General features: G+C 37.1%; 1 protein-coding gene across 1 annotated transcript in view; it reads right to left on the minus strand.

The window, feature by feature from the left end:
- Positions 1–25615, minus strand: part of VPS13A (vacuolar protein sorting 13 homolog A) — a 107538-nt gene that overhangs the window by 32721 nt on the left and 49202 nt on the right. Inside the window, exons 36-50 of the mRNA XM_058823752.1 lie at positions 18878–19002; positions 17990–18159; positions 17127–17347; positions 15762–15994; positions 12689–12781; positions 11869–12225; positions 11040–11141; positions 9574–9732; positions 9194–9455; positions 8164–8324; positions 6989–7092; positions 5413–5710; positions 3864–4259; positions 2961–3065; positions 2722–2868 (exon numbers count right to left, since the gene is read on the minus strand). Of these exons, the coding sequence (XP_058679735.1) occupies positions 2722–2868; positions 2961–3065; positions 3864–4259; positions 5413–5710; positions 6989–7092; positions 8164–8324; positions 9194–9455; positions 9574–9732; positions 11040–11141; positions 11869–12225; positions 12689–12781; positions 15762–15994; positions 17127–17347; positions 17990–18159; positions 18878–19002 (2933 nt within the window). The remainder of the gene's footprint in view (positions 1–2721; positions 2869–2960; positions 3066–3863; positions 4260–5412; positions 5711–6988; positions 7093–8163; positions 8325–9193; positions 9456–9573; positions 9733–11039; positions 11142–11868; positions 12226–12688; positions 12782–15761; positions 15995–17126; positions 17348–17989; positions 18160–18877; positions 19003–25615) is intronic.

Genomic DNA, 25615 nt, shown 5'->3' on the forward strand with positions numbered 1-25615 from the left:
CAATAGTAAATGGAAGTTTAAAATCCAAACCAAGTAAGTAAAAAAGACTGGCTAAACAAGACATTACAGAATCAACTATAAGGAACTGAAAAAATTTTTGCAGTAGACTTTAACCAGAGATTGTGTCACATAATGATGTAATTTTCAAGCCTTTTACCACACACTTGTTAAGTGCTTCACCAGATGTTATATTTATACAACAGTTTTGCTTCCACAGTGGGATCTTTATTTTATATTTAGCACTGGTCTTATGAACAGTCTTCAGCAATGTCTTCTTTCTATAAGGATAATTGTTGATCAACTGCCTTGCACTACACATAATTCAAAGGACTGTCCTTAGCAAACCACTGCACACTAATCACTGTCCAATAAACTCTATTGCAATCTTTGACAAACAATGCATTTTTCTAGAAATAGTGATTAAGGTTTCTGATATATATAGTACTTTCCACAGGGAAAGATGGGACATGGAAGACGTCTCAGAGAAGATCAGTTCTACTTAAGAACTGCTTTCTTTCCTGAAAAGACAAGCTATCTATCACTAAGAAAGAAGAGTGAATCTTAAAAAAATCAGCAGGAAAGTCTCTGCTCAACTTAAAATGACAAAAAAATAGAATAGTGGGAGAAAGGAGCAAGCCAAAATATGCATTAACATTTCAATAAGCTGCTTCAAAAAATATAGGCATTAATTTAAAAAATCTAGACTATCAGAATAGTAGAGCTAACCATCTTAGCAACAGCATCAGATGTAAACTTGCTCCTGGAAATTGTTCTGGATTAAGAACAGAGACAGATTAAAGACAGACGAACAGAGGCTTGATACTACCTACATTTAGAAGAGATGAACTATTGGATATTGTATGAGGCAACTGAATTACAAAAGAACAACCCTACAAAAGAGCAGACCAAGGTTGTCACAACATGGATTTTTAGAGACCTCCTATCAAAGGGAAAAATATCGACACAATGCAAAAACAGGTTTAGAAGGGGATACAAATTCTTCCGTTGACTAGTACACCTCTATTTGGTAAACTGCCATATCTAACTTTTCAGAAGTTTTTAGGAGTGATCCTAAGATCACTCAGGATCTTAGTCTTCCCTGGATACTTTATTAATGAAAGAAGACTAAGATTTAATCAGTACGATTATGAAACACCTAAGAAACACTGACATTTGTGGGACAAGTGAGAAAATCCTGTAAGCATACAAATAAAACAGCCAACATGGAAACCTAGGGATGATACATGCAGAAGGTATTTCAACTACCAAAACTACTACCTTTGAGTAGTTTTTGCAGAAATTTCAGAACTTTTTGCAAATATTTTAGCTCATTCTAATAGCAAAGATATATCAAATATAAACCACAAAACAAGAAGTAATACCATCTGACTATATTTCCCAAGAGTAAGAAATTAGATATGAAGTTGCCTATGCTACTACACATACACCGCTATAGTGATGCAGTCATTTCAGACCTTTATCAATAAACTAGAGGAGGAATCATACATGTAAACAACACAAAAACTATGTAAGGCCAAGCAAAAAACCTTGATTCAGAGGAACATAAGAATATTAAGAAATAGAACGAACAGGCAGGCGTATGACAAACAGTCCATTGTTGAGTAAAAGTAAAGGAAACAGCCTCAGATGACACTAGAGGACATTTGAAGTGACTATGAGGAAAAATTTCTTCACTAAAAGGAAAGTCTGGCATTAGAATAGGCTGCCCAGGGAAGTGGTGGAATCACCATTACTGGAAGCGTTAAAAAAATTGTGGATGTGGCATTTGGGGATTTATTTTTGTGGTGATTTTTTTATGGTAGTGCCAGGTTTGTGGGTGGACTTGATACATTATCTTAAGAAATCTTTTCCAAGCCTAACAATCCTGTATTTCTAGGATTCTAAAGGAAATTAACTGGGCCTTCAACCACACTATTTTTTAGGCTAAACTGTTTTGGATAAGGCTCTAGGGAAGGGGAAGGATTCACTCTTCCCAGAAGGCACTACAGATCACTTACAGCATTAAGAAACCTCCAAACAAGCACTGCTTTTCCTACATGTCCTGCAGGAAGGCATGATGGCCCCAAGACCCAAAAACACATAAAACAAATTGTGTGATACTGCAGTGCAAACCACCAAGATGCACATGAAGTCTGCAAAGTCTCTGCAGCACAGACAAGAACCCTAAACCCATTTTCACACCACTTGGCCTGAGGGTCAGGGATCTCTTTCTAGGAAGTATGAATTGAGCACTTAGTAGCAGAAGTGAGACTCGACCCAGAAGAACCATTTGGATCACTCTGGACTGAATCACATGAGGGAATTTCTCCCCATACCTAGGTGGCTTCATGCATACCAGGTCAACCAAAATATTCTACCACATACCACTGCTAAACTGAACAAAAGCTCCACTGCCACTGCAGAGGGATAATACAGTAATAATATAATATAGGAGAGGTCTTTTTCTCAGACTATTTATGATACAAAGTGACTGAATAAAAAATTCCAATTACAATGTAAACCACCTCTACAGTATGTCCTAATTGAATACTGAGAAATGGTAAAGGATACAGATCATTTATTGAAAAGGCATGGTATAGTCAAGCATTGTCATGGAACACTATATATGTCTCACATTTTCCATTAGAGAGAGAGAGAGTGTTCAAACCAGCTTTTTCCCCTTAGTGAAACAACTTGGAATAGGTTCCATTGTAAGTTTACCTGTTGCAAAACAATGGGAATCCACTTTTCCTTGCCCTCTTCAGCTACTTCCAAAGTGTAATTACTTCTATTTGAAATCATAAAAAATGGAGTGAAGGTTACAATTCTGGTAATATTGAAACTGCTATTATTTATGGTGATACCAACCTGTGAACAGAAGGACATTATTTTAAGTACACTTTTTAAACCACCTTTGTATCTCCTGAAAATAATTAATTTGAAAGATAAATTTAACTCACTTGATATTCCTTTTTATGACTCTTGCATTTCACAGAACCATGACTTCCAACAGTGTCCAGTGAAAATGGATCAGACAGTTCACTGTCAGTTACCCGAAGCTGCGCCTGTGAAGAAGCACCCGGAATTAATTTTCAGTTTACAAGTCACTGACAACATTTAAAATTACATATATAAATTATGCATAAAGATAAATGGAAATACTGGTGTTTCTATTAAGAAATCAAGACATAACAACTGCCAGTATCATCTCATAGATGTATTTTCTACCATGCTTAGTTATAACCCATGTGGAAGAAGTGTTGTAAGTATAACACAATTCAGAGGAAGCAATCAGATAAGGATTCTTTAAAAACCATCATAATTAAAATTTCAAAGGAAAATCAATGCACTCTTGTAATCTCTTTCATATCATTCATTCATCAGTAATATTCATAATTCAAAAACTAGGGAAACTCAAATGGTGAACTTAACCTTAGCATTCTACGTACCCAGAACCAATCTACCAACCACCACTGCAAGTATTAATTTTCCATGTAGCCTTCATTGCTCCAGTACCGCAGCTTTACATTTCCTACACAATTTCTCTGACTTATTTGGAATAAGAACCTTTACTGATGCAGTTTAAATGTAAAAGGAATTTGTTTTATTTAGAAAACAACTTCTCTGTGAACTACTTCTTTCAAAGTGAGGATCTCTTCCTTAACAATACCTCTGATAATGTAAATTTCCTATCTCAAGCATATTGGACTGCATGCTTATTTAGAACACTGTTTTTAGAGATATTATAGGTTTCGTGCCTTTTACAGAGCACAGGATAGAGTAAACACATTTTAAAGTGTAAAAATGCTTTCATACAGCAACATAAGGGAGTATACAGCTGTGAGGTTTGCAAAATACAATACCTTGTTATTTTGAAGGAAGTTTTTAGGCTGGAAAGAAAAAAGGAGGGGCTTCTTGTAATCTGGAGGATGCTTGCGGTGAATACCATCTGCTTTGTATTGTAACATTCGACCAGTTTTATTCACCATCCAGTAGGGACTGTGAATTTGTATTACCATCTGCCCAGTTGTGTAGGTCACGTGAACAGCAATATCCAGCTCAGTCTTATCCAGCTCTGTGACACACTGAAATGTTGTGAAGCTGATATCAGGTAGATTGCTTTTTATAAGATACTCGCTTCTCCAGTCTTGATCAAGATAGTTAAGCAACTGCAAACCTAGTTTTGTTTGGTCCAAGACTGCATTATGAATCTGGGCAGAACATCCTTCTTGTAGAGTGTCATATTTGTTCCCATTTCCCTTAAAAAGACAACCAGACACCAAACAGGATACATTTTCATGAATCATACACAAAATTAATATAAACTTTTAGTTTTAAATTAGCTCTAAAAATTAGGATGCAAGCTATTTAGGCACAATTTTTAAAAACGTTTTGCACTACTTAACTATGCTATTTTCCTGAACATCTGCCTTAAAACAGTACTTTGCAAAGAGAACCTTAATGCATGGTCATCAATATTCAACATCAAAAAGCCCATCTGTCATCAAATTCAAACACACAACTATTCTTACATGACAAATTTCCTCAACACAGTATTTTCTTCAGTAAATTTAAATTTGTAAAAGACATACAGAGCTTGTTACTTCCACACATATGGTATAAGCTACAGGCTCCAGTCCTAGTAATTATTTTTTTTATTAAATTATTATTTACTTGTGGTGAAGTATTACTATTAGTGTTTTACCATTACTACTTGAGTTCAAATACTAAATAATAAGATCATCTGAAAAAAAAAATCTGTCTCCCAACTGTATTTCCATTATCCCAAGCAACATCAATAAGAAGTGGGACACAATCCAGATCCATACAATGAAACCTACAGTGTTGAGGAATCTGTCTACACTGCATGTTTTAGGTATTTTACTCAAGTTTGTCTCTCATCTGGCACTGGAAAGAATGCCTATTAACAGTCTAAGTGCACCTAATTGTTTAATTTCACCTGGAAATAATTTGAAGTCCAGCAGTAAGCTGCAGTTCAAGCCAAAACCTGGCAAAAAGGCAGGTCTGAGAAAAGTATGCTACTGCTGAAACACTGACTGCACATAAAATGCTAACATAGGGTGATTCACCCGAGACATTTTTCACAGAAAAAGCTGCACTATTTAATTAGGCTGCAGTTGCACTTGAGCGACTCTCACAGGGCTCAACTTGTACAGTGTTAAGTTTTCTTTTGCATATATATCTAAAGTATGGCTTAATAACACCACATTTCACATTCTGTGATATTTCAATTCGGGAAATATAGACTTTATTAGACTATATAAGACTTGCCTTTATAAGATTTTGCTTAAAAAATACTCCATCAGAACCCCTTTGTTCTAATCTCCATTTCAAATAGCTTTCACATTTTAAGTGGGAAACATCACTAAAATTCAAGCATTATACAATTACCTCTACAGAGTAAGTTATTTGGTAAGGAAGAAGATTGCGGAGAAGAACAGAAGGCCATAAATGAACAACATATGGAAAATCCCATTCATCTTCTGCACCTAATGAAGTGGTCAATGCATCTTTTACAGGAACAATATTGATGATAAGTGAGTGGTTAGTTGACTTCACAGATTGGCATTTCCTTTGCAATAAACTGTCAACATTTTTCATAATTTCATCAAAAGTAATTCCTTCACACATATCAAATTCTGCACCCACTCCATTTTCATTGGCTAGTGGCTGCAAACTCAGTACGGATCTGTAAATGAAAACATTTTTAAACACTTAACATGTGACTGAATGTTTCAATTATAAAAAAGTACTGTGCAACAGGGACATTCTAGTATTATTTGTATTTAAGAAGATTTCTAGCAGTAGTTCATTGCCTGCCTCTATCTTGATTAAAGGAGGAATCAAATGATGGACTGGCTCCCAAAATCTCATACTATTTTAACAGTTGGGTTTTTTGTTCCATACCTCCACATGCTTCCCTTACAAAGAAAGGGTTATTGGAGAATCTTATGAAGAGACTACTGAATTTCCTTACAGGTGCTGTTCTGTTCCGGTTCCAAGCTTAAGGCCGGGATCAACAACTTACTCCTAAAACCAAGGCACAGAAAGTGCCCTTCTTTTCAGTCATATAAAGCACCAAGTTAGTTCATGGATTATTTACACACATGGCTTTTATAAGGCAATGGCTTTAATATAATACAGCTGCTCTGAACAGTTTTAACACATTTCCTGACTGCCTAGTGGAACTCATCTGTGCAAGGAATCAGAACATCACTAAATCTCATACAGATGGTTAGAAATATCAAAGAATTAATGAATCTACAGTACAACATAAGTAATAAAGGAGATATATAGCTTTCACTATTAAAAACCAGGAGAGTGTTTGGAAGAAAACAGAAGGAAAAGTCTCTGCAACCATAAAAAAAATCCATCAAAGCAAACCTACCTACATAAAACTTTGTTACAGTTCAACTAAAGTTTACATTCAAACTCGTTGCAAATTTGTTATTAGCTTGTGATAATAACATAGTTATGCTATATGCCAAGTTTTTCTAAGGTTGATGAGTCTTTTTTACGTCTTTGATAGAGTCTAAATGTATAGCTTTTAATCTCTTACGTCAGAGTAAGAGATTATCAAGAAGAAGAATTATCAAGAAAATATGAAAAAAATTAAAAGAAGCCTTTTCAGATAAAACAAAAAAGCTGCATTAATCACCAAACATCACCCACTAAGACTGCAATCACTGTGTTCCAAAAGTACATGAGCTCAGATTTTTAAAGTAGCTTAGCTAATTTAACTTATTCATAAAATTTGATTTCAAAATCCTTCCAATTCAACAATTAAATAGTACTCTGTTTAACTTATACTACATGCCCTGAAAAGATCCTACCTAACAATGACAGCACAGTATTATTTCAGCATTAGGTAGCAAGGGTAAACAAATTTTTTAGCATAATTGTATAGATACAATAATCAAAAATGTAGAGACATATTCTACAATAAGAGAAAAATACAATAAAATACCTGTAAGAAGAAAAAGGTATGTTGAATTCATTTGCTGGTGAAGCAGTCCCTAAACATCTTCCTTCTTCAAAAACATTTAAAGGGATTGAAAAGTGATTCCTTATCTGTGTAAAATAAAAATCCAGCAACACACATTAGGAAAAACTGTAAAGACAAAGTATTTTGAGCTTAACAAAGCAAGTCTGGGAAGTCTTGTTTTTCATCTTACCCATATACCATTCAAGGTCAGTATTTCAGAAGAACTGCCTCTAAAACAGCAAATATTTTAAAATTACCTGGTTGTGCAGTTCAATGCTATATTTTATTTATGAAATAGATATGTTAACTGCAAAAAGCTTTTCAAGGAGAAACACAAGACTCCAAAAAACCAAAGGAAAGTAAATCCCAGCTATATGGTAACTTTCCAAACAGTGGTGTCCTAAAAATATAATAGATACAAGGTTCAAAAATCCATACAGTGGAAGTGTAAGGGAAGTTAGAAGTTTCAGGTTAAATCCTTAATGTCCATTCCAGGACACTTAGTTATCTTTCTTGCAATTTATTTATTTTTATTTATTTTAGGGTTAATTTAATTAGCTCCTAGAAAAAAAAAATTAGAAAATAATAGTTAATTTTGTTACTAACCAAGTCATGAACCATTTTGAGTGAAAAAAAGCAACCGAAATGTAACAAGAACACTATCTCTATAGAACTGCAGTATCTAATTTATCACTGTAGCTATAAACCATATAATGTCTTTCAAAAATACTATGCAATCAAAAGACATATATACCTAAAGGTCTCACTTTTCAACTGACACTGTACTAAATTTGAAAATAACATATCAATGGTACAGGATGAAGAAAATGAAATAACCTGACTGAAGCATAACCTGTGGAACCAAGGTGAGATTAAATGAAGTTTGATTAGTTCATACAAAACAAATAGTTCAAGACCAAAATTACAGTCAGTATTAGTTAAAATTATTAATTAATTGTCCTGACCCAAAGTCTGATTGATGTCTACCAGTCCATCTGTCACTTTAAAAATGGTTTTTATTCTTGAAAAATCAAACAAAAAGCAGAGTTATATGGACCATTCAGAGAAGTTTTAAAGTATATTTTTTCAATGTTTATTTAAAGACTACAGGATTCTTTTCATTCATTAAAAAATTAAATGGATGGATATATAATGACCTGAATAGGGGAACGTATAGTTATCATCTTGCTTCCTTCAACAGTGTCAATTTGACTGACGATGGATCTTTCAACACCTGATTCCTCGTGTCTCACTTTGTAAATACATCGACCCACTTTAGTCAACGGAATCTTTTCCACAGCAGAATGATTATGTGGACCTAGAATTTACAAGAAGAGACATTAAATGCTCAAAAGGAGCATAAAGAAAGAATTGAAAGACAAAAATGTGTATTCAATAGAAGTTTCTGTGTCATTCAACCTAAAGAATAAAAAAACCACCTGCCTGACAAAAAAGTACAATCAGCACTCTTAATACGCTGCCCTTGCAGCGTTACTAAGGAAACAGCAAAGATTCTTTTCTTGCCACTAGGAAAAGAGTAAATGAGTCTATCACTCAAATATTTAAGTGGGTTTTGCTACTGCAAATAAAATTAGTGCCTCACAGGAAATGTTTAAAAGATATAATAGCTTATTAACAAGGTACAGGTATTATATTGTAAAAACAATTCATCAAATGGTCAAGTTTGAAAAATTGCCAATTGCTACAATAAATCAATTTTAAACAAATACACCATTAAAAATAGCTGAATTTTAATTTTAGCTTTAGCTATGGGTGTTTAAAATTATTTAAAACAATCTTTTTTAAAAAACATCCATTTTAAGAGTAACTTCCATAAATACACATATATACAGAACTCAATTTTAAAACAAAAATTATTTTCAGCAGCTGAATCCTGCAATAAAATATAAATGCAAACAAATATCTGACTCAATAAATATTATTACATAAATAATTTATCACAGCAGAAAAAAACTATGCTGCATAAATTAACAAGTATGATTATATATATAACTTTAAGCTGTAAAACCTAAAGCAGGATTTCAAATACTGCCATGCATGTAGAATTCAAAGAGACACTCCTTTCATGTTATGTTGTCCTCCAAAATTTATTGACCTGTACAAGACACTGTATTAAGAATGATAAACATTTACAAAAACAGAAAATGTATGAACTTTAGAACTTACATATCTGAATGTAAAATCTCTTGCTACTCAGTGTTGTCATTGCTGTGAACTGGTCACTCTCACTTCTACTTCTGACAAAATCCATATTTAAACTCTCTTTGTCTTCTAAATGAAATATTTTTGATCCAAATTCAACATTAAGGACACTAAAGGAATCACTAGGCGAGACCGTGATGGGAACTCCTAAAGAATTTATTATTACAAATGGTGCTCGTTCTTTTTTGAAGATGTCTGAAGTTTGACTGGCTGCTTCAGCAAATGCCTAGAAAGCAAAGAATCAATACAAAACATAAACACACTGAGTAAGACTTCACCAAGATGATCTCTGCAAGTATTCATCTAGCAGCTCCAACACCACATAGTTAAGAAATCTTTCTTACCGTGCCCAAGTTACTCAACATTTGCAGTCCTAACTTGGACAGTGTAATGTTCAGCTGGTCTTTTGAGGAAACATTTATTACTGTTTTATATTCTGGAACTTTGTAGTTCTCTTCTTCTTCATCATCTGATTCAAACAGCACTTTTTTAGCCTTCTTCATCTGAAAGGAGATGTTTAAAGAATTCTTATCTGACCACTAATTCTGTAGAAGAAAGTTTCACCTCAAGACTTTCTATGTCTCCCTTTCCCATTTCTATGTCCTGCCACAGTTTCCCTTTTTTGTTGTTTATGTTTTTATTCTCAAATAAAATCAAAGAGGGAGAGAAGAAGACAAGAGACAACTTATATACTCAGGATGTCAATGAAATTCAAGTAAGAGTAACAAAATTTATGATTATTCCAAAGTAAAGAAAATACATACTAACTACTAACGTATGCAGTAAATACTGAAAACATTTATCTCAACCTCTTGAGCAACACTGTGTAAAATGTTACACATAATTGCCTTCCTAGTGTTAAAACAGTCTGCAAATTTAGTCTTTTTGTATTTCCATAAATCAAATACCTATTTGTTTTCATTTGATTGAAAGAAAAAATAAAAAGCTCTGATGGAATATGTTTCTCTAGCCTTCAACACTTCTGGAAATTATGTATTTCCAAATGCTTTATTTCATATCAGGGTGAGGTGAGAAGACATGAGGTTTGACTCATTATCTTTTACCTCTTTCCTGTATTATGCCTTGTACCTCTCTGGAAAATTGTCGGGGGTATTTCTAATAGCAGTTTCTTAACTGCAGTATCTCAGTCCATAGTCTTTATCCTCCTGAGGCTATCACTGTAGAAAGTTTTTGATAATGATAGTCCTAGGAAAAGGGTAGATCTTCAGTTCTGTGCAACCTCTCAGGTTAAAAATACTTGAACAATTTTGAAAAATTCAGGAAACAATGAAATGAAACAGTTAAGACGGAAGGAGGAAAATAAAAGGTACTTCCCATTCTTTGATAAAGCCTTATCTAGTTTGAGACCAGAATCTTGACTGTTTCTATGGAAGATGAAAATTAGGTGGTAAGAACACTACTCCCACAGTACTCTATGTGCTAATCAACAGCTATCAGTTTTTCCAATACAATTTTGCTATACTACTACTGTGGAACAAGAGCAGTGGCTTGTCTTTCCAAAATAACTGAATGCATCATTAGCATATGGCCTAATAGGACAAACTGATATAAAGCTGTTAAGATTACCTTATGCAACTAGAATAAAATTTTGCCACTTGAAAGACAATATTTAACAGATCTGAGTGTCTGGATCTTTCCTCATATAAGAAGTGGTTTCACTTACTATTTGGGAAAAAACTCCCAGTAACCAACAAGGAATAAAATTGCTAGATGAGTCTCAGAAATGAAAGGATTTTGTTTTTTTTAAGGTATCATAATGTGATATCTGAGCTCAGCTCTGAAACTATACCTTGATTTCAAGAGTCCAGGGCCTGAATAAGTCAGTCTTCTCAACTTCTAGTGGTTCAAGCAAAGGTTCCCACACACCAAACATCTCATTAAAATAATGTACCTGTCAAAATCCAGAAAGCAAAACTTAAATAAAAAATTCTGATTTACAGTATATTAATTATTTTGGTAATCTAAAATATTAATAATCAGATTGCGCTTTCAGCAGTTACCTTAAGATGAAACAAATGCATTAGAAAAATAAATGAGGCAGCTAAGTTTCTACTGCAAAGTCCTTTCAAATAAGTGATAAAAATTGTGCCACTTAAAATACAATTTCGGCTTAAATGGTAGGTGCACTGGAATTCAAAAATACTACAAATAAGGAAGAATCTACCTACAACAATCACTGAATTTTGTTACCAATTTCCAAATATGAGTCCATTTGGATGTTTTATGAACAAAACTGTTTTATAGAAACAACACATTATATATTCTACTGTAACATTAACTGAAGATTATTAGAGACTTTTAGCCAGCTGCCATTCCAACATTTAACACTGATGCAACAGGTCTTTAAGAACTTGCAAAGAGTGTAAATGTGAGGCTGCATAACACCAATTACTGTGCCATTAATTAACATTACATCTAATGCATTAGATTTTCATTCTAACTTTGCTATCTTAACCCCTCATTCCCATCATGCTCCCACAACACATATTTGCAGGAGTTTAGTCACCAAATATTTGGGTTATTTTTCTTTTATTGTCTAAATAACTTGCATGTAAGATTTAGACAATAAGGTTTAGCATCCTAGGAAAACTTCTGTTTCTTTATGTAGGATTCCTTACCTCTAGCTCAAGGCGAGAATGTAGGTTGATTAGAGTACTCCAGTTCTTGACTTCTCCAACAAACGAGGACTTGGCTAAAAGCATTGGCACTGTTCTGTGCCCAACCCCAGCTTCAAGTGTTATAAAAACAGATTCTATATTAAGTTTCAATGACTCTCCTGTGGGAACTAGTTCAGTCTTAGGATTTTTATCTCCATTGTCATTAGTCTCTTCAAGAAACCACATTTTCAGATTTTTTATATCTTTCTTATTCCACAAGTCAGGAGGAATTTGACTAATCTCTTCTTTCGTTGTTTCTGTAGTTTGATAAAGCGCTGATGTAATAGTAATTACTGTGTTTATGATTATTGGTGAAACCTGCAAAAAAGAAATTGGAATAACTGGAAATGAGAATCTAGTACGGAAATAGCTAGATTCAGACACAAAAATATAAGTATGTTACAATAACAAAACACTTCCATTTTCTACAGGACTCTCATTTGAACATACTTCCCTTCCACAAGCAATAGTTCAATCTTTTCACATTTGCTATCCCTGCCTTATTTCCAGATTGAGGCTTTCTAAACTACTTCATTCAATGATTTATCTGAACACTTCAAAACTTTTCTCTGCACATCAGGCATTTAATAAAACACTGATTCAAAACTGAAGCATAGTGACACAGTTGTTTATTTTCAATTTTATTCATTTTGACATGCTCAACAGGTAAGTGACCCAATGAAGTACAGGAACAATTCCCCACTTCAGTCATTCCTGAAGCAACTTCATAGCCTGCTTAGTGGGAAGTAGAAAATTAAAAACATAACACAAGTCTACTTACTTCTATTGTTAGAGATTTAATGGTTAGATCAGCTGTTTGTGGACTAGTACCTGACTGTTTCATTTCAAAGAAGAAGTCACAAGGCTGCAATACCTATACAATAAAGTAAAAATATATGTCATATATAGAGAAAAATATTTTTATAAACTTGCTTTGAAATCATACATAAAAAAGTTTTTTATATTAATGAAAGGTTTTCTTCCTTTTTACTGAAAGAAAACTTACCCATATTTGGTTTTTCAAAATTAAGAGAAATCTGAACGTTAGTAACATGATGAAAGAAAAAAACAAGTATCCAGAAGCATCACCTCAGCCATTCTCAATCATTAAAGTCTGAAACGTCAACTACAATAAAATACATTACACTTCAGTAAACCCATTCTTAGGGTAAAGCCTTCTGATACCTTCAATGCCCTGCATCATCATGTCTCTGACTTCTGAGGAAAACCCGTTTTTCAATTGCAATGCAGCAATGACACAGTTACAGTTTTCCTGAATAACAATACAGACATTTGAAACACAATCACTCAGTTCCAACTTTGTTTTGCAATCAGTCCCTGAACATTTTCACTTGCCAAAGTTTACCAAATTAGAGGTATGCTATAAACAAAACCAACGCAATGTTATTAATAGAGGACTCAGAGGCAATTAGACTATACTGACACTGTGCAGACAGGAAAATTTGCTCTCAAATCCCCATCTGAGATGGTCAGTCTTTCAAAAACTATAATTTCAAACCATATTGATGCAGCAATCTTTTCTGACATCTCTGTCCATATCTGAATCAGATGCTGGAGGCACAGATGTACCCTGAATTAGTCTAACCACACTTTTCCCAAATAAGTTTGATCTAACAGAAGTTTTTGTCCATAATATTGTTTTTACCCTACTGCTCGAATTACCTTGTTTTCTTTCTCTGTATTACATTCAGGAATGAAAAATAACAGATTTCTCTTTAGACCAACACACATATGAGAAATACACAAAAAAACCCTCATCATTCATGCTATTTTAAATCTGGAGGTTAGTTTCCCTATTCGGCATCTGGACATGACACTAAGGGATATGGTTTAGAGGTGACTATGGTAGTGCTGGGTTGAGAGTTCGATCAAATGATCCTGAAGGTCTCTTTCAGTTTTGATGATTTTGTCATCAAAAGGATGAATTCATCCAACCTAATTGCTTTCTGTCTTACATTACAATGTAAGATGTATCCAAAGGTATGTACTCTATCACCATCTTCATAAGCTGTTAAAACCAGGTGGGACAGTGTTCTTTATCTCCTCCACGACTCATCTCTCTGGGGTGGAGGGCAGGGGGAGAGAGATAAATTCTCCTAATGGGCCATCAAGCCTCATTGCATGACTGATAAAATCACATCATCCCACTGTGAGATGCTGTGCCCAGGGAGAGGAGCCAAGCATTTCTACCTGGATACAATCTGAGGTTTGAACATCACAAATGGCTACTGGATTCTCAGAGGCCAAGAGCTCCATAGCCACCACAGGACCTTCAGAGGAAGATCAAACCCTTCTACAGGATCACTGCCTTCAACAGAACCACATCTGACACACCAACAGGATTGCAGCCACCAATTAATCAGACTGCTACCAATACCCTAACAGTTGTCAGGTTATATTCTGTCTCCATCAGTGTTTCTGCATTATCAAATGTATTTTAATTCTCCTATTAAATTGTATTTCTGACTTGGGATCTCCTGGTGGCTTGCTTCCAAACTAGTGTACTTTCCCAGAGTAAAATTAGATTGTTTACAGAAAAGCCTGGGTTCAGAGGTTTGCTTACACACACTTTCAAAACGAGCAGTTATGCTCCTACCTAGGTTTTTTTGGGTGGTTTTTTTGATTTTTCTCAAAAACATTCTGAATCTTTCAAGAAAGGTATTAAGGCACTGAAACTAGTGTCCTCTGAAGTATTTTTCCCTATCTATAACACAAGCATTCTGTCAGATTCAGATCTTTTTCCCTGTTTCTACAGTCTGAGATAAGAGATTCTATCAGAAGATACTCCCGTAAGAGGGAAGATTTCATGCCCAATAGCTTTCTACAAAGAAAGTAACATTTATGCCACGTTTGCCTGCCACAAAACCAGAAGTCGAACAATTTTGTATTGTGGCTATCAATGCTAGTGCATCACTTCCGAAATGACTACATAAACATTTTAGTGGAATTAAAGACTGGGTAAACCCAAGGAGTAAACTGAGGTGCTATGATTCTACCTGAAACTCAGATGAAAAGGAAGATCCAGTTCTTTCTGCTTACAGCTTTGGTCTTTCCTACATTACTCCATAAGTAAGCAGGCAATACAGAGAGCTGAAAAGTTTTGCTCTTCAAAATTCCTCTGTGGTCTGAGAACACGAGTAACTGTTGTATATACAGCCAATTTCAATTTTTTTCTTTAATGCAATGATATCATCACAGAGTTAATTGAGGAACAGTCTGCTGTAGAGTCAGGAAAGCTGCAAGAAGCTCCAGGAGTCAGTGCGACTTTCACCTGGTCAGTAACTAACAAGTCTGATTCTGTTGCCAAATATAAATAGGCAGCTTTACTATAACAGATCTACAGACCTAAACATAAAGGAATTTATGAACAGCATACAGTAAGTACATGATTCTGAATATGCACTTCCCTCTTTTTTTCCTGACACCGTTATTCTCTTACATATTCTCTTTAATACAAAGTTTTAGACTGACAGCACTCCAAATTTATTTTACGGCATTTGACATAGCATATGCTTACAAAATTGTATTTATTTGGCTTACATGTGAAATGAAAGATAACATTATACTCCTTGGGGCTCTGCATTGTAGCTTGTCATACAAAGCAAACCCCAATGCCATAGATCAAGACAATGCTTTAGGTGTATATCAGACAAAAGAGAATAAAATCAACAAAATGTTAGCCACAAAATTTTACTCATACTGTAAATCTATAGTACTATATTGTAGTATACATTTTAACGATGAACATTGCAGAAATTATCTGTATTTTAGTTACACAGCACCTTTTAAGTTACATGGCACCTTTTAAACACACAGCATGGTTGCAAACTCACCGTAGTAATGCTCCCTTTCCTTTCTTCTGGAAGAAATGGGCATGCTTTTATCTGTATTTCTCTAACAGCAGCTGTCATGTTGTATCTTTCAGGGCTATTTTTAATGAAGACCTCACACTGTGTTGTAACCACCAATGCAGGAGCATCACTTCTAGTTAAATCAGCCACAAACACAATCTCTGGATTTTTAACAACAATGTTCATTTCCATTGTAGATACAGGCTGCACAGATGCTTCAGAAATATAAATAACATTAGTTTACTTGTTCAAAGATTAAATCTCAATCATTTTCTTGTTGATTTAATTATTAATATAATTAATTTTATAATTAATAACAATAATTACAATAATTATATAATTCTTGTAACTTATAGGGAGGCACTGACTATTCAGGGCAACAGCCATTTCTAGCCTCTTCATTGCAGACACAAAACCACTTAACATCTAATTGCTCTTAGATACAACAGAAGACTCCACAAAGTTTCTCTGTCAAAATGAAAAGGATAACCACTGTTGAATGAAAATGACAAGTATCACCACTGTTACTATCTCTGACATTAATAAATGTATCAGCTTCACTCCATACCTACATCTGCCAACTCTGATAAGAGTTTTACAAAAATGCTGGGCACATTTTCTGCTCTCTGGAGTAGCTCATTTTTCCACGGGAGAATAACGCAGCATTACTGATGACTAATGTAAACACTTGCAATAAAAATACACTTTCATATAAGACTTCCTTTCTGTTCAGACTTTGAGCATCTGCAAATAATCACAAAAGGCCTAGCTGACAGCAACACAACTACAATATTTAGAGCACAGGAAAACACCACCAAAAAACCAGGGACTTGCTTTGGTCTCTGATGACAACTACCTGAGGCCTGGAAGCATAAAAAGAGTATTTCCTGCTCTGATGCTCTAATTGACCAATTTTTGTTGTCAGGTACTCAAGCTAAAAATCTGTTTTCTGATGTAGGAAGAAATGCACATCAGTGGACAACTGAAATGACATTTTCAGGCAGCAATATCAGGCAGGCCAATTCCACATGTAAGCACAATAAATAATATGCTTCTCTATTAATCCCATTATATTTTAAACGTACATTTTAGGTATCCTCTTTCTCTAGTAAGACAAGACTTCATTTGGAAAGAAATACTAAACGTCATTAATCTATTTCCATGATGCAAAGAAAGAAACATCAATGGTTACAAGCCATTCTATACATATAATATAATATACATATTTCCTATACATAGGAAATAGCATAAAAGGAGTACTGTATTTTTTACATATAACAATATCAAAACTGAGCTGATATTCAAATGCAGATTTTAAACTATTTCAAGGTGTATACTGGTATATACCTTGGTCCTTTACAGGTAATGACTGCTGTTTGAGATTTCTTTGTGCAGCACTTTCTGCATTAGCCTTTAGAAATATATCTGCTACAGTAAGTAGAAACTCCATGCTTGCACAAAGGTAGATCTCTTGAACAATAACATCAAGAGCAGTGCCATCTCTCCCCTGTTTGTAGTTTACATCCACCATAACTTTTTTTTCAAATCCATGTTTCATTTCCACCATTCTGAAACACAATTAAGGAGGTGTTTAAGGAAACAATGAAAAGCCAGCCACAAATACTGAAAAACACTCAAGATTCCCATTCCAGATGCAATACATTAAGAAGACTGAATTTAAAAAGCAATGCAAATAATTTTGGAACATGACTAATAAAAACAGCAGCACTAAATTTTTGTAACTTTAAAACTAACTGGAATCCCATACTGGTAACTTAAGATGTTAACAATTTAACAAGACAAACCATCATATTTCCTTTACATATCAAAAGTATGTATGTAAGTATGTATGTATGTATGCAGGTTTACATATCAAAAGCACTACATTTTACTGAAGTTTGTTACTATTCATGAGACATCATCTCAGTCTTACTTAAAACTTCATTAAAGTGAAAAGTGAAATTGTTTTCTATGCACATTTGTTAAATTTATATTTAAGGTTCAGTTTATTTCATTTTTTGTATCTAGCACTGGTCTCTCACAAAGACGTGCAACAAAAGGCATGTGAAACACATGCATGCACAGAAATAAGTACTTTAAGAACTCCTACACTAAAACAATTGCGGTTTTAAGAGAATACTAATGAAATGTAAACATTATGAACTCTTTGTCTAACTCAAATAAACAGTAAATTATGTAAAATTAAAGACCTTGGTGTAGCCTTCTGGATGGACTGTCTCTTATCATCTAATGTACAGTTTGCGAGTTTGACTGAAGCATTCATTGAACCATCTGATAACATTTTCAGAGCAGCTGACATGAGAACTAATTTAAACTCTGCAAGCTTCAAAAGGTCATCTCTCTGATCCAAACTGTTAACCTGTTTAAATGAAACATTTGTAGATTTCATTATGGGTAGCAAAAATAATAAATAGGTGTGATATACAGTTTTACTCTAACTGATGATATTTTCAAAAATAATAAATTAAATAAACCCACTAATAATTCAAAATGTTGGGGTCTTTAGCTTGATAACGACAAACAACCACAACCACATACAAGACAAAATTTTCAAAATGCAAAGCTTTGCCCTTCTACCATCTTTATAAAGCAAGTTAACGTAAGTGAGAGACCTAAGTTTACAATAACTTACAAACTTTTAGTCAGAAAACTAGTGAAAAGTTTTGTAAGTTTAAACCAAGATGAATATAAATGTATTCTTATTGACAAATTTAAGAATTATTCTCCACCATTTTGTGTGTGTCCATGTACCCATCTCTACATGTAATTAATTAGTATATTGCATTCCTCTGCATATTTTTCTTCCCAAACTACATTTTAAATTAATAGAAATTTTCATCAGATTTTTAGTCAGATGACAGAAGATGCCATGTATTATGTGCTACCACTGCCTATTCTATTTCCTGTAGTATCTGCCAAGCAATTTAGATAAAACAGCTGTTCTCTCATTCACATTTGTTATTATTGCTAGAACACACTTTCTCTGTCATAAATTAAGCTATTCTTGTTCAGAATTTTGAGAACTCTAGGCAATCTTAAAGCTGCTGATTACTCTTTGTAACCAAAATTATACTTACCTGTTTTGAATTTGGACTATACAACACTAAAGTCAGAGAGTCAAATCTGAAGTCCAGTTTTAGTGTTGTTTTTATTTTCATAGGTGAATGCAATTCCACCACAGCTGATGTCACAACAGTTACACCTTTCAGGAATCAAATAAATGGTTAATATTTAAAAAATTACCTGACTGCAAATAAGGAAAAAAACAAAACAAAATATCCTCGCTTACAACCATAAAGACAGCAACAAAGCTTTTTCTCCACATGTAAATCCACCCACACTTAGCATATGTTTATCATACTTTATGTAACTACTTTTGGCAAAATCACACATTTAAGAATACAAAATTTATATTCGCCCCTTACATATTCAACATGAGATTTTTACCATCTTTAAAACTCAAATGTACAACTTCTGGTTAACACTACCATGTGCAAGAGTGCTACGAAGAATACAAATTTACTTTCCTCCTCATTTGTTCATCTGCCACATTGTTGCTGGTGTTCATGTGTAATAAAGAAGTTCAACAAAAGATGGCTTTCTTTACTCGCTTTTCCTTCTACTGCGTGCTGAGTCAATGGGCAGTGACATGTATCAAATAAGAACAACTTTCAGGGGCATCATCATTACAACAGACAAACAGATATAAATCGGGACAGCAAGGGAACCACCATATAAAGGAAAAAGAGTAAAATGGTAGCTTTCCAAAGTTGGGATGTTAACAAATGCAATCAAGAGACTTTTAAGTACTGCCTTGCATTATGGCCAGGATAACAAGACCTTTACATTACATGTCATGCCCCAAAACTCACTTCAGTGGCTCACTTGCTCCTATTCATTATTATTACTGTCAGATATTGCTCAAACCACAATGTCAAGATAATAGGTCCACTAGCAGTCAACCAACCTCATCAGCTAAAGAGGCATTTAGTGACAGCAGCAACAAGAGCAGCATCAGTGGCTACAGCTGGCAGGGCAAAATACCTCAAAAAGCCTGGCAGGGGGCTCCCAGAGTCACGGAAACCTGAGATGGGAGACCTGGCAGGACCCAGGAGCTCACCTAAGTGAGGCCTACATGGTGAGGGCCTTGCCAGAGCAACCAAGGGAGATTTAAACGACTCCAGGGAGCATAAGAACTTGGAGCACAGTGAAAATGCGGGCAAACAGGACATGGCACGTCAGAAGGATGTGGCACAGCATTTGATGCAGCAGTTCATGTGGGCAGGGCATGTAGAAGGAAAGAGTGACCCTCCACAGCTCCTGAGGAGAGCTCACCTGGTGGTTTTCACCTACTCCACAAGAACAGACATGTGATCTCCATAAGAGAACAGTGAGAACACTGACCTCCATAATGCCAAAAGCCATTGCTAGTAGCACAGCAAACCAGATCATGCTTCTCAGAAACAGGCACCTGTTCAAGTCTGCAGCTGCAGGGAGTGTTTGAGCTTGGCATTAGCATCAGAGGGCAGAAGAGACTACAATTGTGTACAGAGGGACCAGGTGGATGATATATTGAGCCTGGGGGCTGAGCTTAGAGAAGTGGAAAGGCTGAAGAGTATCAAGGGGTTGGACAGAAAAACAGACTGGTGAAAATTCCTGAGAGAAATGCAGGAGGTGGAAGCTCAGCACAAGTCAGAGGAACTCCAACACTCTTGTCATCAGACAGAAGGAGGGGATCTGAAAGACAAGGGGGAAATGGAAACAGGTGCCTGCTGGGGGCAACAGCAGAGTCATCTCCTTTGCCTTCACAGGTAACCTTAGGAAATAGGTATGAGGCTACAGAATCTGAGGGTGAAGTAAATGATGGTGAAGGTGAAGGTCTACCTGGGGAGTTGCCCAAAGCAAGTCAGTCAACCAAATGCATCACAATTTCAGGTTAAGAAAGACAGAAAGAAAAGTAATTGTTGCAACTCTCTTCTGAGGGGAACTGAGGGCCCAGCATGCCAGTTGGACCCATCCCACAGGTCTGCTGACTTCCTGGGGCTCAGATAAGAGGTACCACCAAGAGGCAGGATCTTGGACACAAGTTGTGTTCTCTTCTGTCCTGTCAAGTAAATCATGCAGATGAATACCTTGATAATGCAATTCTGTGTAACCATCAGAATTTTGGTTTGGCTCATCATGGGTCAGGCTTTAGAACACTGAGCCTGCTGCCACCAAACAGGGTTCTCCTGTCTCAAAGGGGAAAAAGGGCTTTAGCTCAGGAATGAGCAGGGCTTGTTGAAAGAGCTTTAAACTAGATTTGAAGAGGAATGAGGACAGGGCCAGGCTTGACAGAGATAAGGTGTGGGAAGAGGAGAACTACAGTGACCACTCAAGCAGTAAAAGGAGGCTTAAGAGAGAATACATTCAGTGAATATAAGCATCCGAAGATGTAACCACAAGACAGACGAGGGGGCATCCCTTTGCACAACCAAATACTTATATAATGTGCCTGTGCACCAATGCACACAGTATATGGAAAACAAACAGGAGAAACAAGAAGTGCAGTCAAAGGACTTAGACCTAATTGCTATTACACAGATGTGGTGGGATAACTCACATGACTGGAATGTTGTCATGAAGGGCAATATTCTGTTCAGGAGAAACATTCTATGTGAGCAAACACCCAGAATGTATCAAGCTCTGTCTTGTGGTGGATGATGAGCAAGTCAAAAGCTCATGGGTCAGGATAAAAGGGCACACCAATAGGGATGAGACTGTTGTGGGTGTTTGCTACAGGCCACCTGAGCAGGAGAAAGAAGTGGATGAGGCCTTTGGCATGCAGCACAAAGCAGCCTCAGAAACACAAACCCTGGTTCCACTTTACCTACCCTGACATCTGCTGCAGAGCCATCACTCTGAAGCAAGTTCCTCAAACCCAGCAAGTTCCTCAAAAGCATTGATCAGCTCCTTGTCATGGATAGTGGAGGATCTCATAAGGAATGTTGTACCTGTTTGATATCACACTAACAGCAAAGGCCTTGTGGGGGATGTGAAGGTTGGGGGGAGCTTTGGTTGGATAGTGATCATGAGATTGTGGAGTTCCAAATTAGGTGAGGAATGAACAAGGCAGCAAGTAAGATTGCATCCATGGACTTCAGAAGAAAGAACTTCAGCCACTTCAGAGAATTCTCTTGGAAAATCTATGGGAACAGGTCTGCAGGGAAGAGGAGCTGACATTTAAGAATCACTTCCTCCAGGCTCAAGAACTGGCATCCCAATGCAGGCCAATGTGAGCAAGAAATCAGGCAAAGGGGCAAGAGACCTCCATAGATGAATAAAGAGCTTCTGCCACTACTCACACATAAGTAGGAAATAAATTGAAGATGTAAGTGGGGTGAAGCTACTTGGAATGCATATAGAGGGCCCTGACAGGATACATTTATAAATGCTGAGAGAGCTGACTGCACACAGTCATCTTTGAAAGGCTGTGGTGGTTAGGAATGATGTCTGAGGACTGGAAGGAACCAAATGTCATCCCAGTCTTGAAACAGGGCAATGGAGGAGAACCCAAGGAACTACCAGCCAGACAGCCTCACGTCAATCCCTGCAAAGGTGATGGAATGCTTCATTCTGGAGGCCATCTCTTCTATGCCCATGAAAGACAAAAAGGAGTAGTCAGCATGGATTCACCTAAGGGGAATCATGCTTGACCAACATGATGTCTTCTATAACTACCCGGATGGATGAGGTAAGAGCAGTGGTTATTGTCTACCTTGACTCCAACAAGGCTTTAAATAATGCCTTTCAGAACATTCTCACTGGCAAACTTGCAAGTGTTGCCTGGATCAGTGGACGGTGAGATGCACAGAGCAGAAAGTTATGGACAGGAAGTTCCAAACAGAACTTCTTTACTGTGCAGATTACCACACACTGGCACAGATTGCCCAAAGAGGTTGTAGAGTCTCCCTCACTGGAGATATTTAAGAACTGCCTGGACACAATCCAGTGCCATGTGCTCTGGATGACCCTACATGACCAAGGAGGTTGGACCAGATGACCTGCTGTGGTCTCTTCCAACATGACCCATTCTGTCATTCTGTGAGATCCTCTACACTGATTCAGTAGAGGATTATTACCCAGTAGAGGATTATTACGCCTGATTATTACCCACTTCTGTTTGTTCAGGTTGGCAATTAGAAGGTTGAGGAAAGAAGTCCTACAGCAATTAGAAAGGACTGCAGGATGACTGGTTGAAGGCACGGGAGCATACGTTGGTGTTTTCCTTGATCCCATCAGTAGCAGGGAAGAATGCTGAAATGAACAGAAGAACCCACCTGATGAACACAATGCTTGAAGGCTGGTGACATCAGTGGTATTTTCCTTTTTGACCATGAGGCAATTGATGTAATACCCGGACTGCTGGGGACAGATGAGGTTCATTTGTCTCAAAGGGGCAAAACAATTCTTGCCCGTGAGTTGGCATGAGTTAAGAGGACTTTAAACTACGTTTGCAGGGGGATAGGAAAAAGACCAGGCTCACTAAGATGAGCCTGGGAGTAGGATGCCAGGTTTAGGAGTAAAATCAGCAGCCCAGCTGAAATGCAACTACATCAACGCACACAATATGGGTAACAAACAGGAGGAGCTGGAGGCCACTGTGCAGCAGGAAAGCAATGACAGAAATGTGGTGGGATGAGCAGAGTGCTGCACTGGATGGCTACAAGCTCTTCAGAAGGGACAAGGAAGGAGAGCTGTGGGGTGGCTCTGTACAGAAGGAAGTGTTTTGAGTGTACAGAGAGCCTGTGGGTGACAACTGGGGGAAGGCTGAAAAGGGAGATATCCTGGTGGGAATCTGTTAAGACCATCCAACCAGGATCAGGAGATGGATGAACCATTCTATGATGTGATGCTGATGTTTCATGATTATCAGCCCTTGCTTTTGTGGGTGATTTTAACCTGCCAGATGTCTGCTAGAATTCAACACCAGAGAGGAAGCTGGGAAGTGAGTCTACCAGGGGAGCTACCCTGCTGGATCTGCTGCTTACAAGCAGAGAAGGGCTGGTGGGAGATGCTGGGTTGGAGCCATCTTGAGCACAGAAACCACGACACAAGAGCTTCCAATACTCAGAGGTGTCAACAAAATTTGGACTTCTGGTGGGCAGACTTTTAGGATACTGGTTCAGACAGTGCCTTGGCATAAGCCCTTAAAACAAAAGGGGTCCACGAAGTCTAGACGTAGCTTAAGAATGAAATCTTATAGGCACAGGACCAGACTGTCTCTATGTGCTGGCCTGGCTGAATAGGGAGGAACTCGGGGGAAAAAATGAGACTTTTGGAAGAAGAAGCAGGCAACAGAAAGAAAAGTACAAGGATGCTGTTAAGTCACACAGAGAAAATTAGCAAGGTTAAAACTCAGATGGTCAGAAAATTAGCAAGGTTAAAACTCAATCTGACCATTGCTGTGAAGGAAAATAAATACAAATAAATATATATAAATGTATATATATAAATTATATATAAATGGTTTTATAAATACGTTAACAACAAAGAGCAGGCAAAGGAATAATCTCCACCCTTCACTGGATGTGCAGGAGTACACTGCCACCAAGGATGAGGAAATGGCTGAGGTACTTCATGCCTTCTTCACCTCAGTCTTTAAGAGTGAAAATAGTTATTCTCTGGGCAACTGGCCACCTGTGCTGGTAGACAGGGTCAGAGAGTAGAAGAAACCTGCTGCAATCCATAAGGAAGTAATTAGTGACTGCTGTGCCACTCAGGTGTTCACAATTCTATAGGACCAGACAGGATTCAACCTAGGGTGATGATGGAGTTGGCAGAGGGGCTCACCAAGGCACTCTCCATCATTTATCATCAGCCCTGATTAACTGGAGAGGTGAGATTGGTCAACGTTATGCCCATCTACAAAAGAAAGATCCAGGGAACTACAAGCCTGTCAGCCTGGCCTTGGTGCTGGGGAAGGTTATGGAGCAAATCATCTTGAGTGTGATCACATGGCACAAACTGAAAAACTAAGGGATCAGGGTCCAGGTCCAGAATGGTTTCAGAATGGGCTCAGGAAAGGCAGGTCCTACTTGACCAACCTGTTCTCCTTTTTCAACCAGATGACCCATCTGGTTTAAGAGAGAAAGGCTGTAATGTTAACTACCTATGCATTAGTGAAGTCTTCAATACTTTCTCCCTCAGCATTCTCCTGGAGAAGCTGGAAGGCCAGAGCTTGGACAGGTAAACTCTTTGCTGGGTTAAAAACTGGCTGGATGGCTGGACCTAGAGAGTGGTAGTGAATGGAATTATATCCAATTGGCAGACAGTCACCAGTGGTGCTCTCCAGAGCTCAATATTGGGACCACTTCTGTTTAACAACTTAATTTTAGGGATTTGGATAAGGGGATCAAGCAGCTTTCAGTCAGTTCACAGATGACACCAAGTTGGGCAGGAGTTTCGATATGCTGGAGGGTTGGAAGGCTCTGCAGAGGAATCTGGACAGGCTGGATAATGGGCTGAGGGCAATGTTATGAGGTGAAGTGCCAAGTCCTGCTCTTGGATCACAACAACCCCTGGCAGTGCTACAGGCTGAGGACAGAGTGTCTGGAAAGCTGCTCAGGGGAAAAGGACCTGAGAGAGCTACTCAGTAGTGTCTGAACATGAGCCAGCTGTGCCCAGATGGCCAATGTCATCCTGGCCTGTATCAGCAACAGTGTGGGCAGCAGGACCAGGACAGCAATTGCCCACCTGTACTCAGCCCATACTGAAAGTGAGGCCACTCTTCAAATCCTGCTTCCAGTTCTGGGCCCCTCACAAAACAAAGACAT

This window comes from Ammospiza caudacuta, chromosome Z (assembly GCF_027887145.1).
Source record: "Ammospiza caudacuta isolate bAmmCau1 chromosome Z, bAmmCau1.pri, whole genome shotgun sequence".
Classification (NCBI taxonomy): domain Eukaryota; kingdom Metazoa; phylum Chordata; class Aves; order Passeriformes; family Passerellidae; genus Ammospiza; species Ammospiza caudacuta.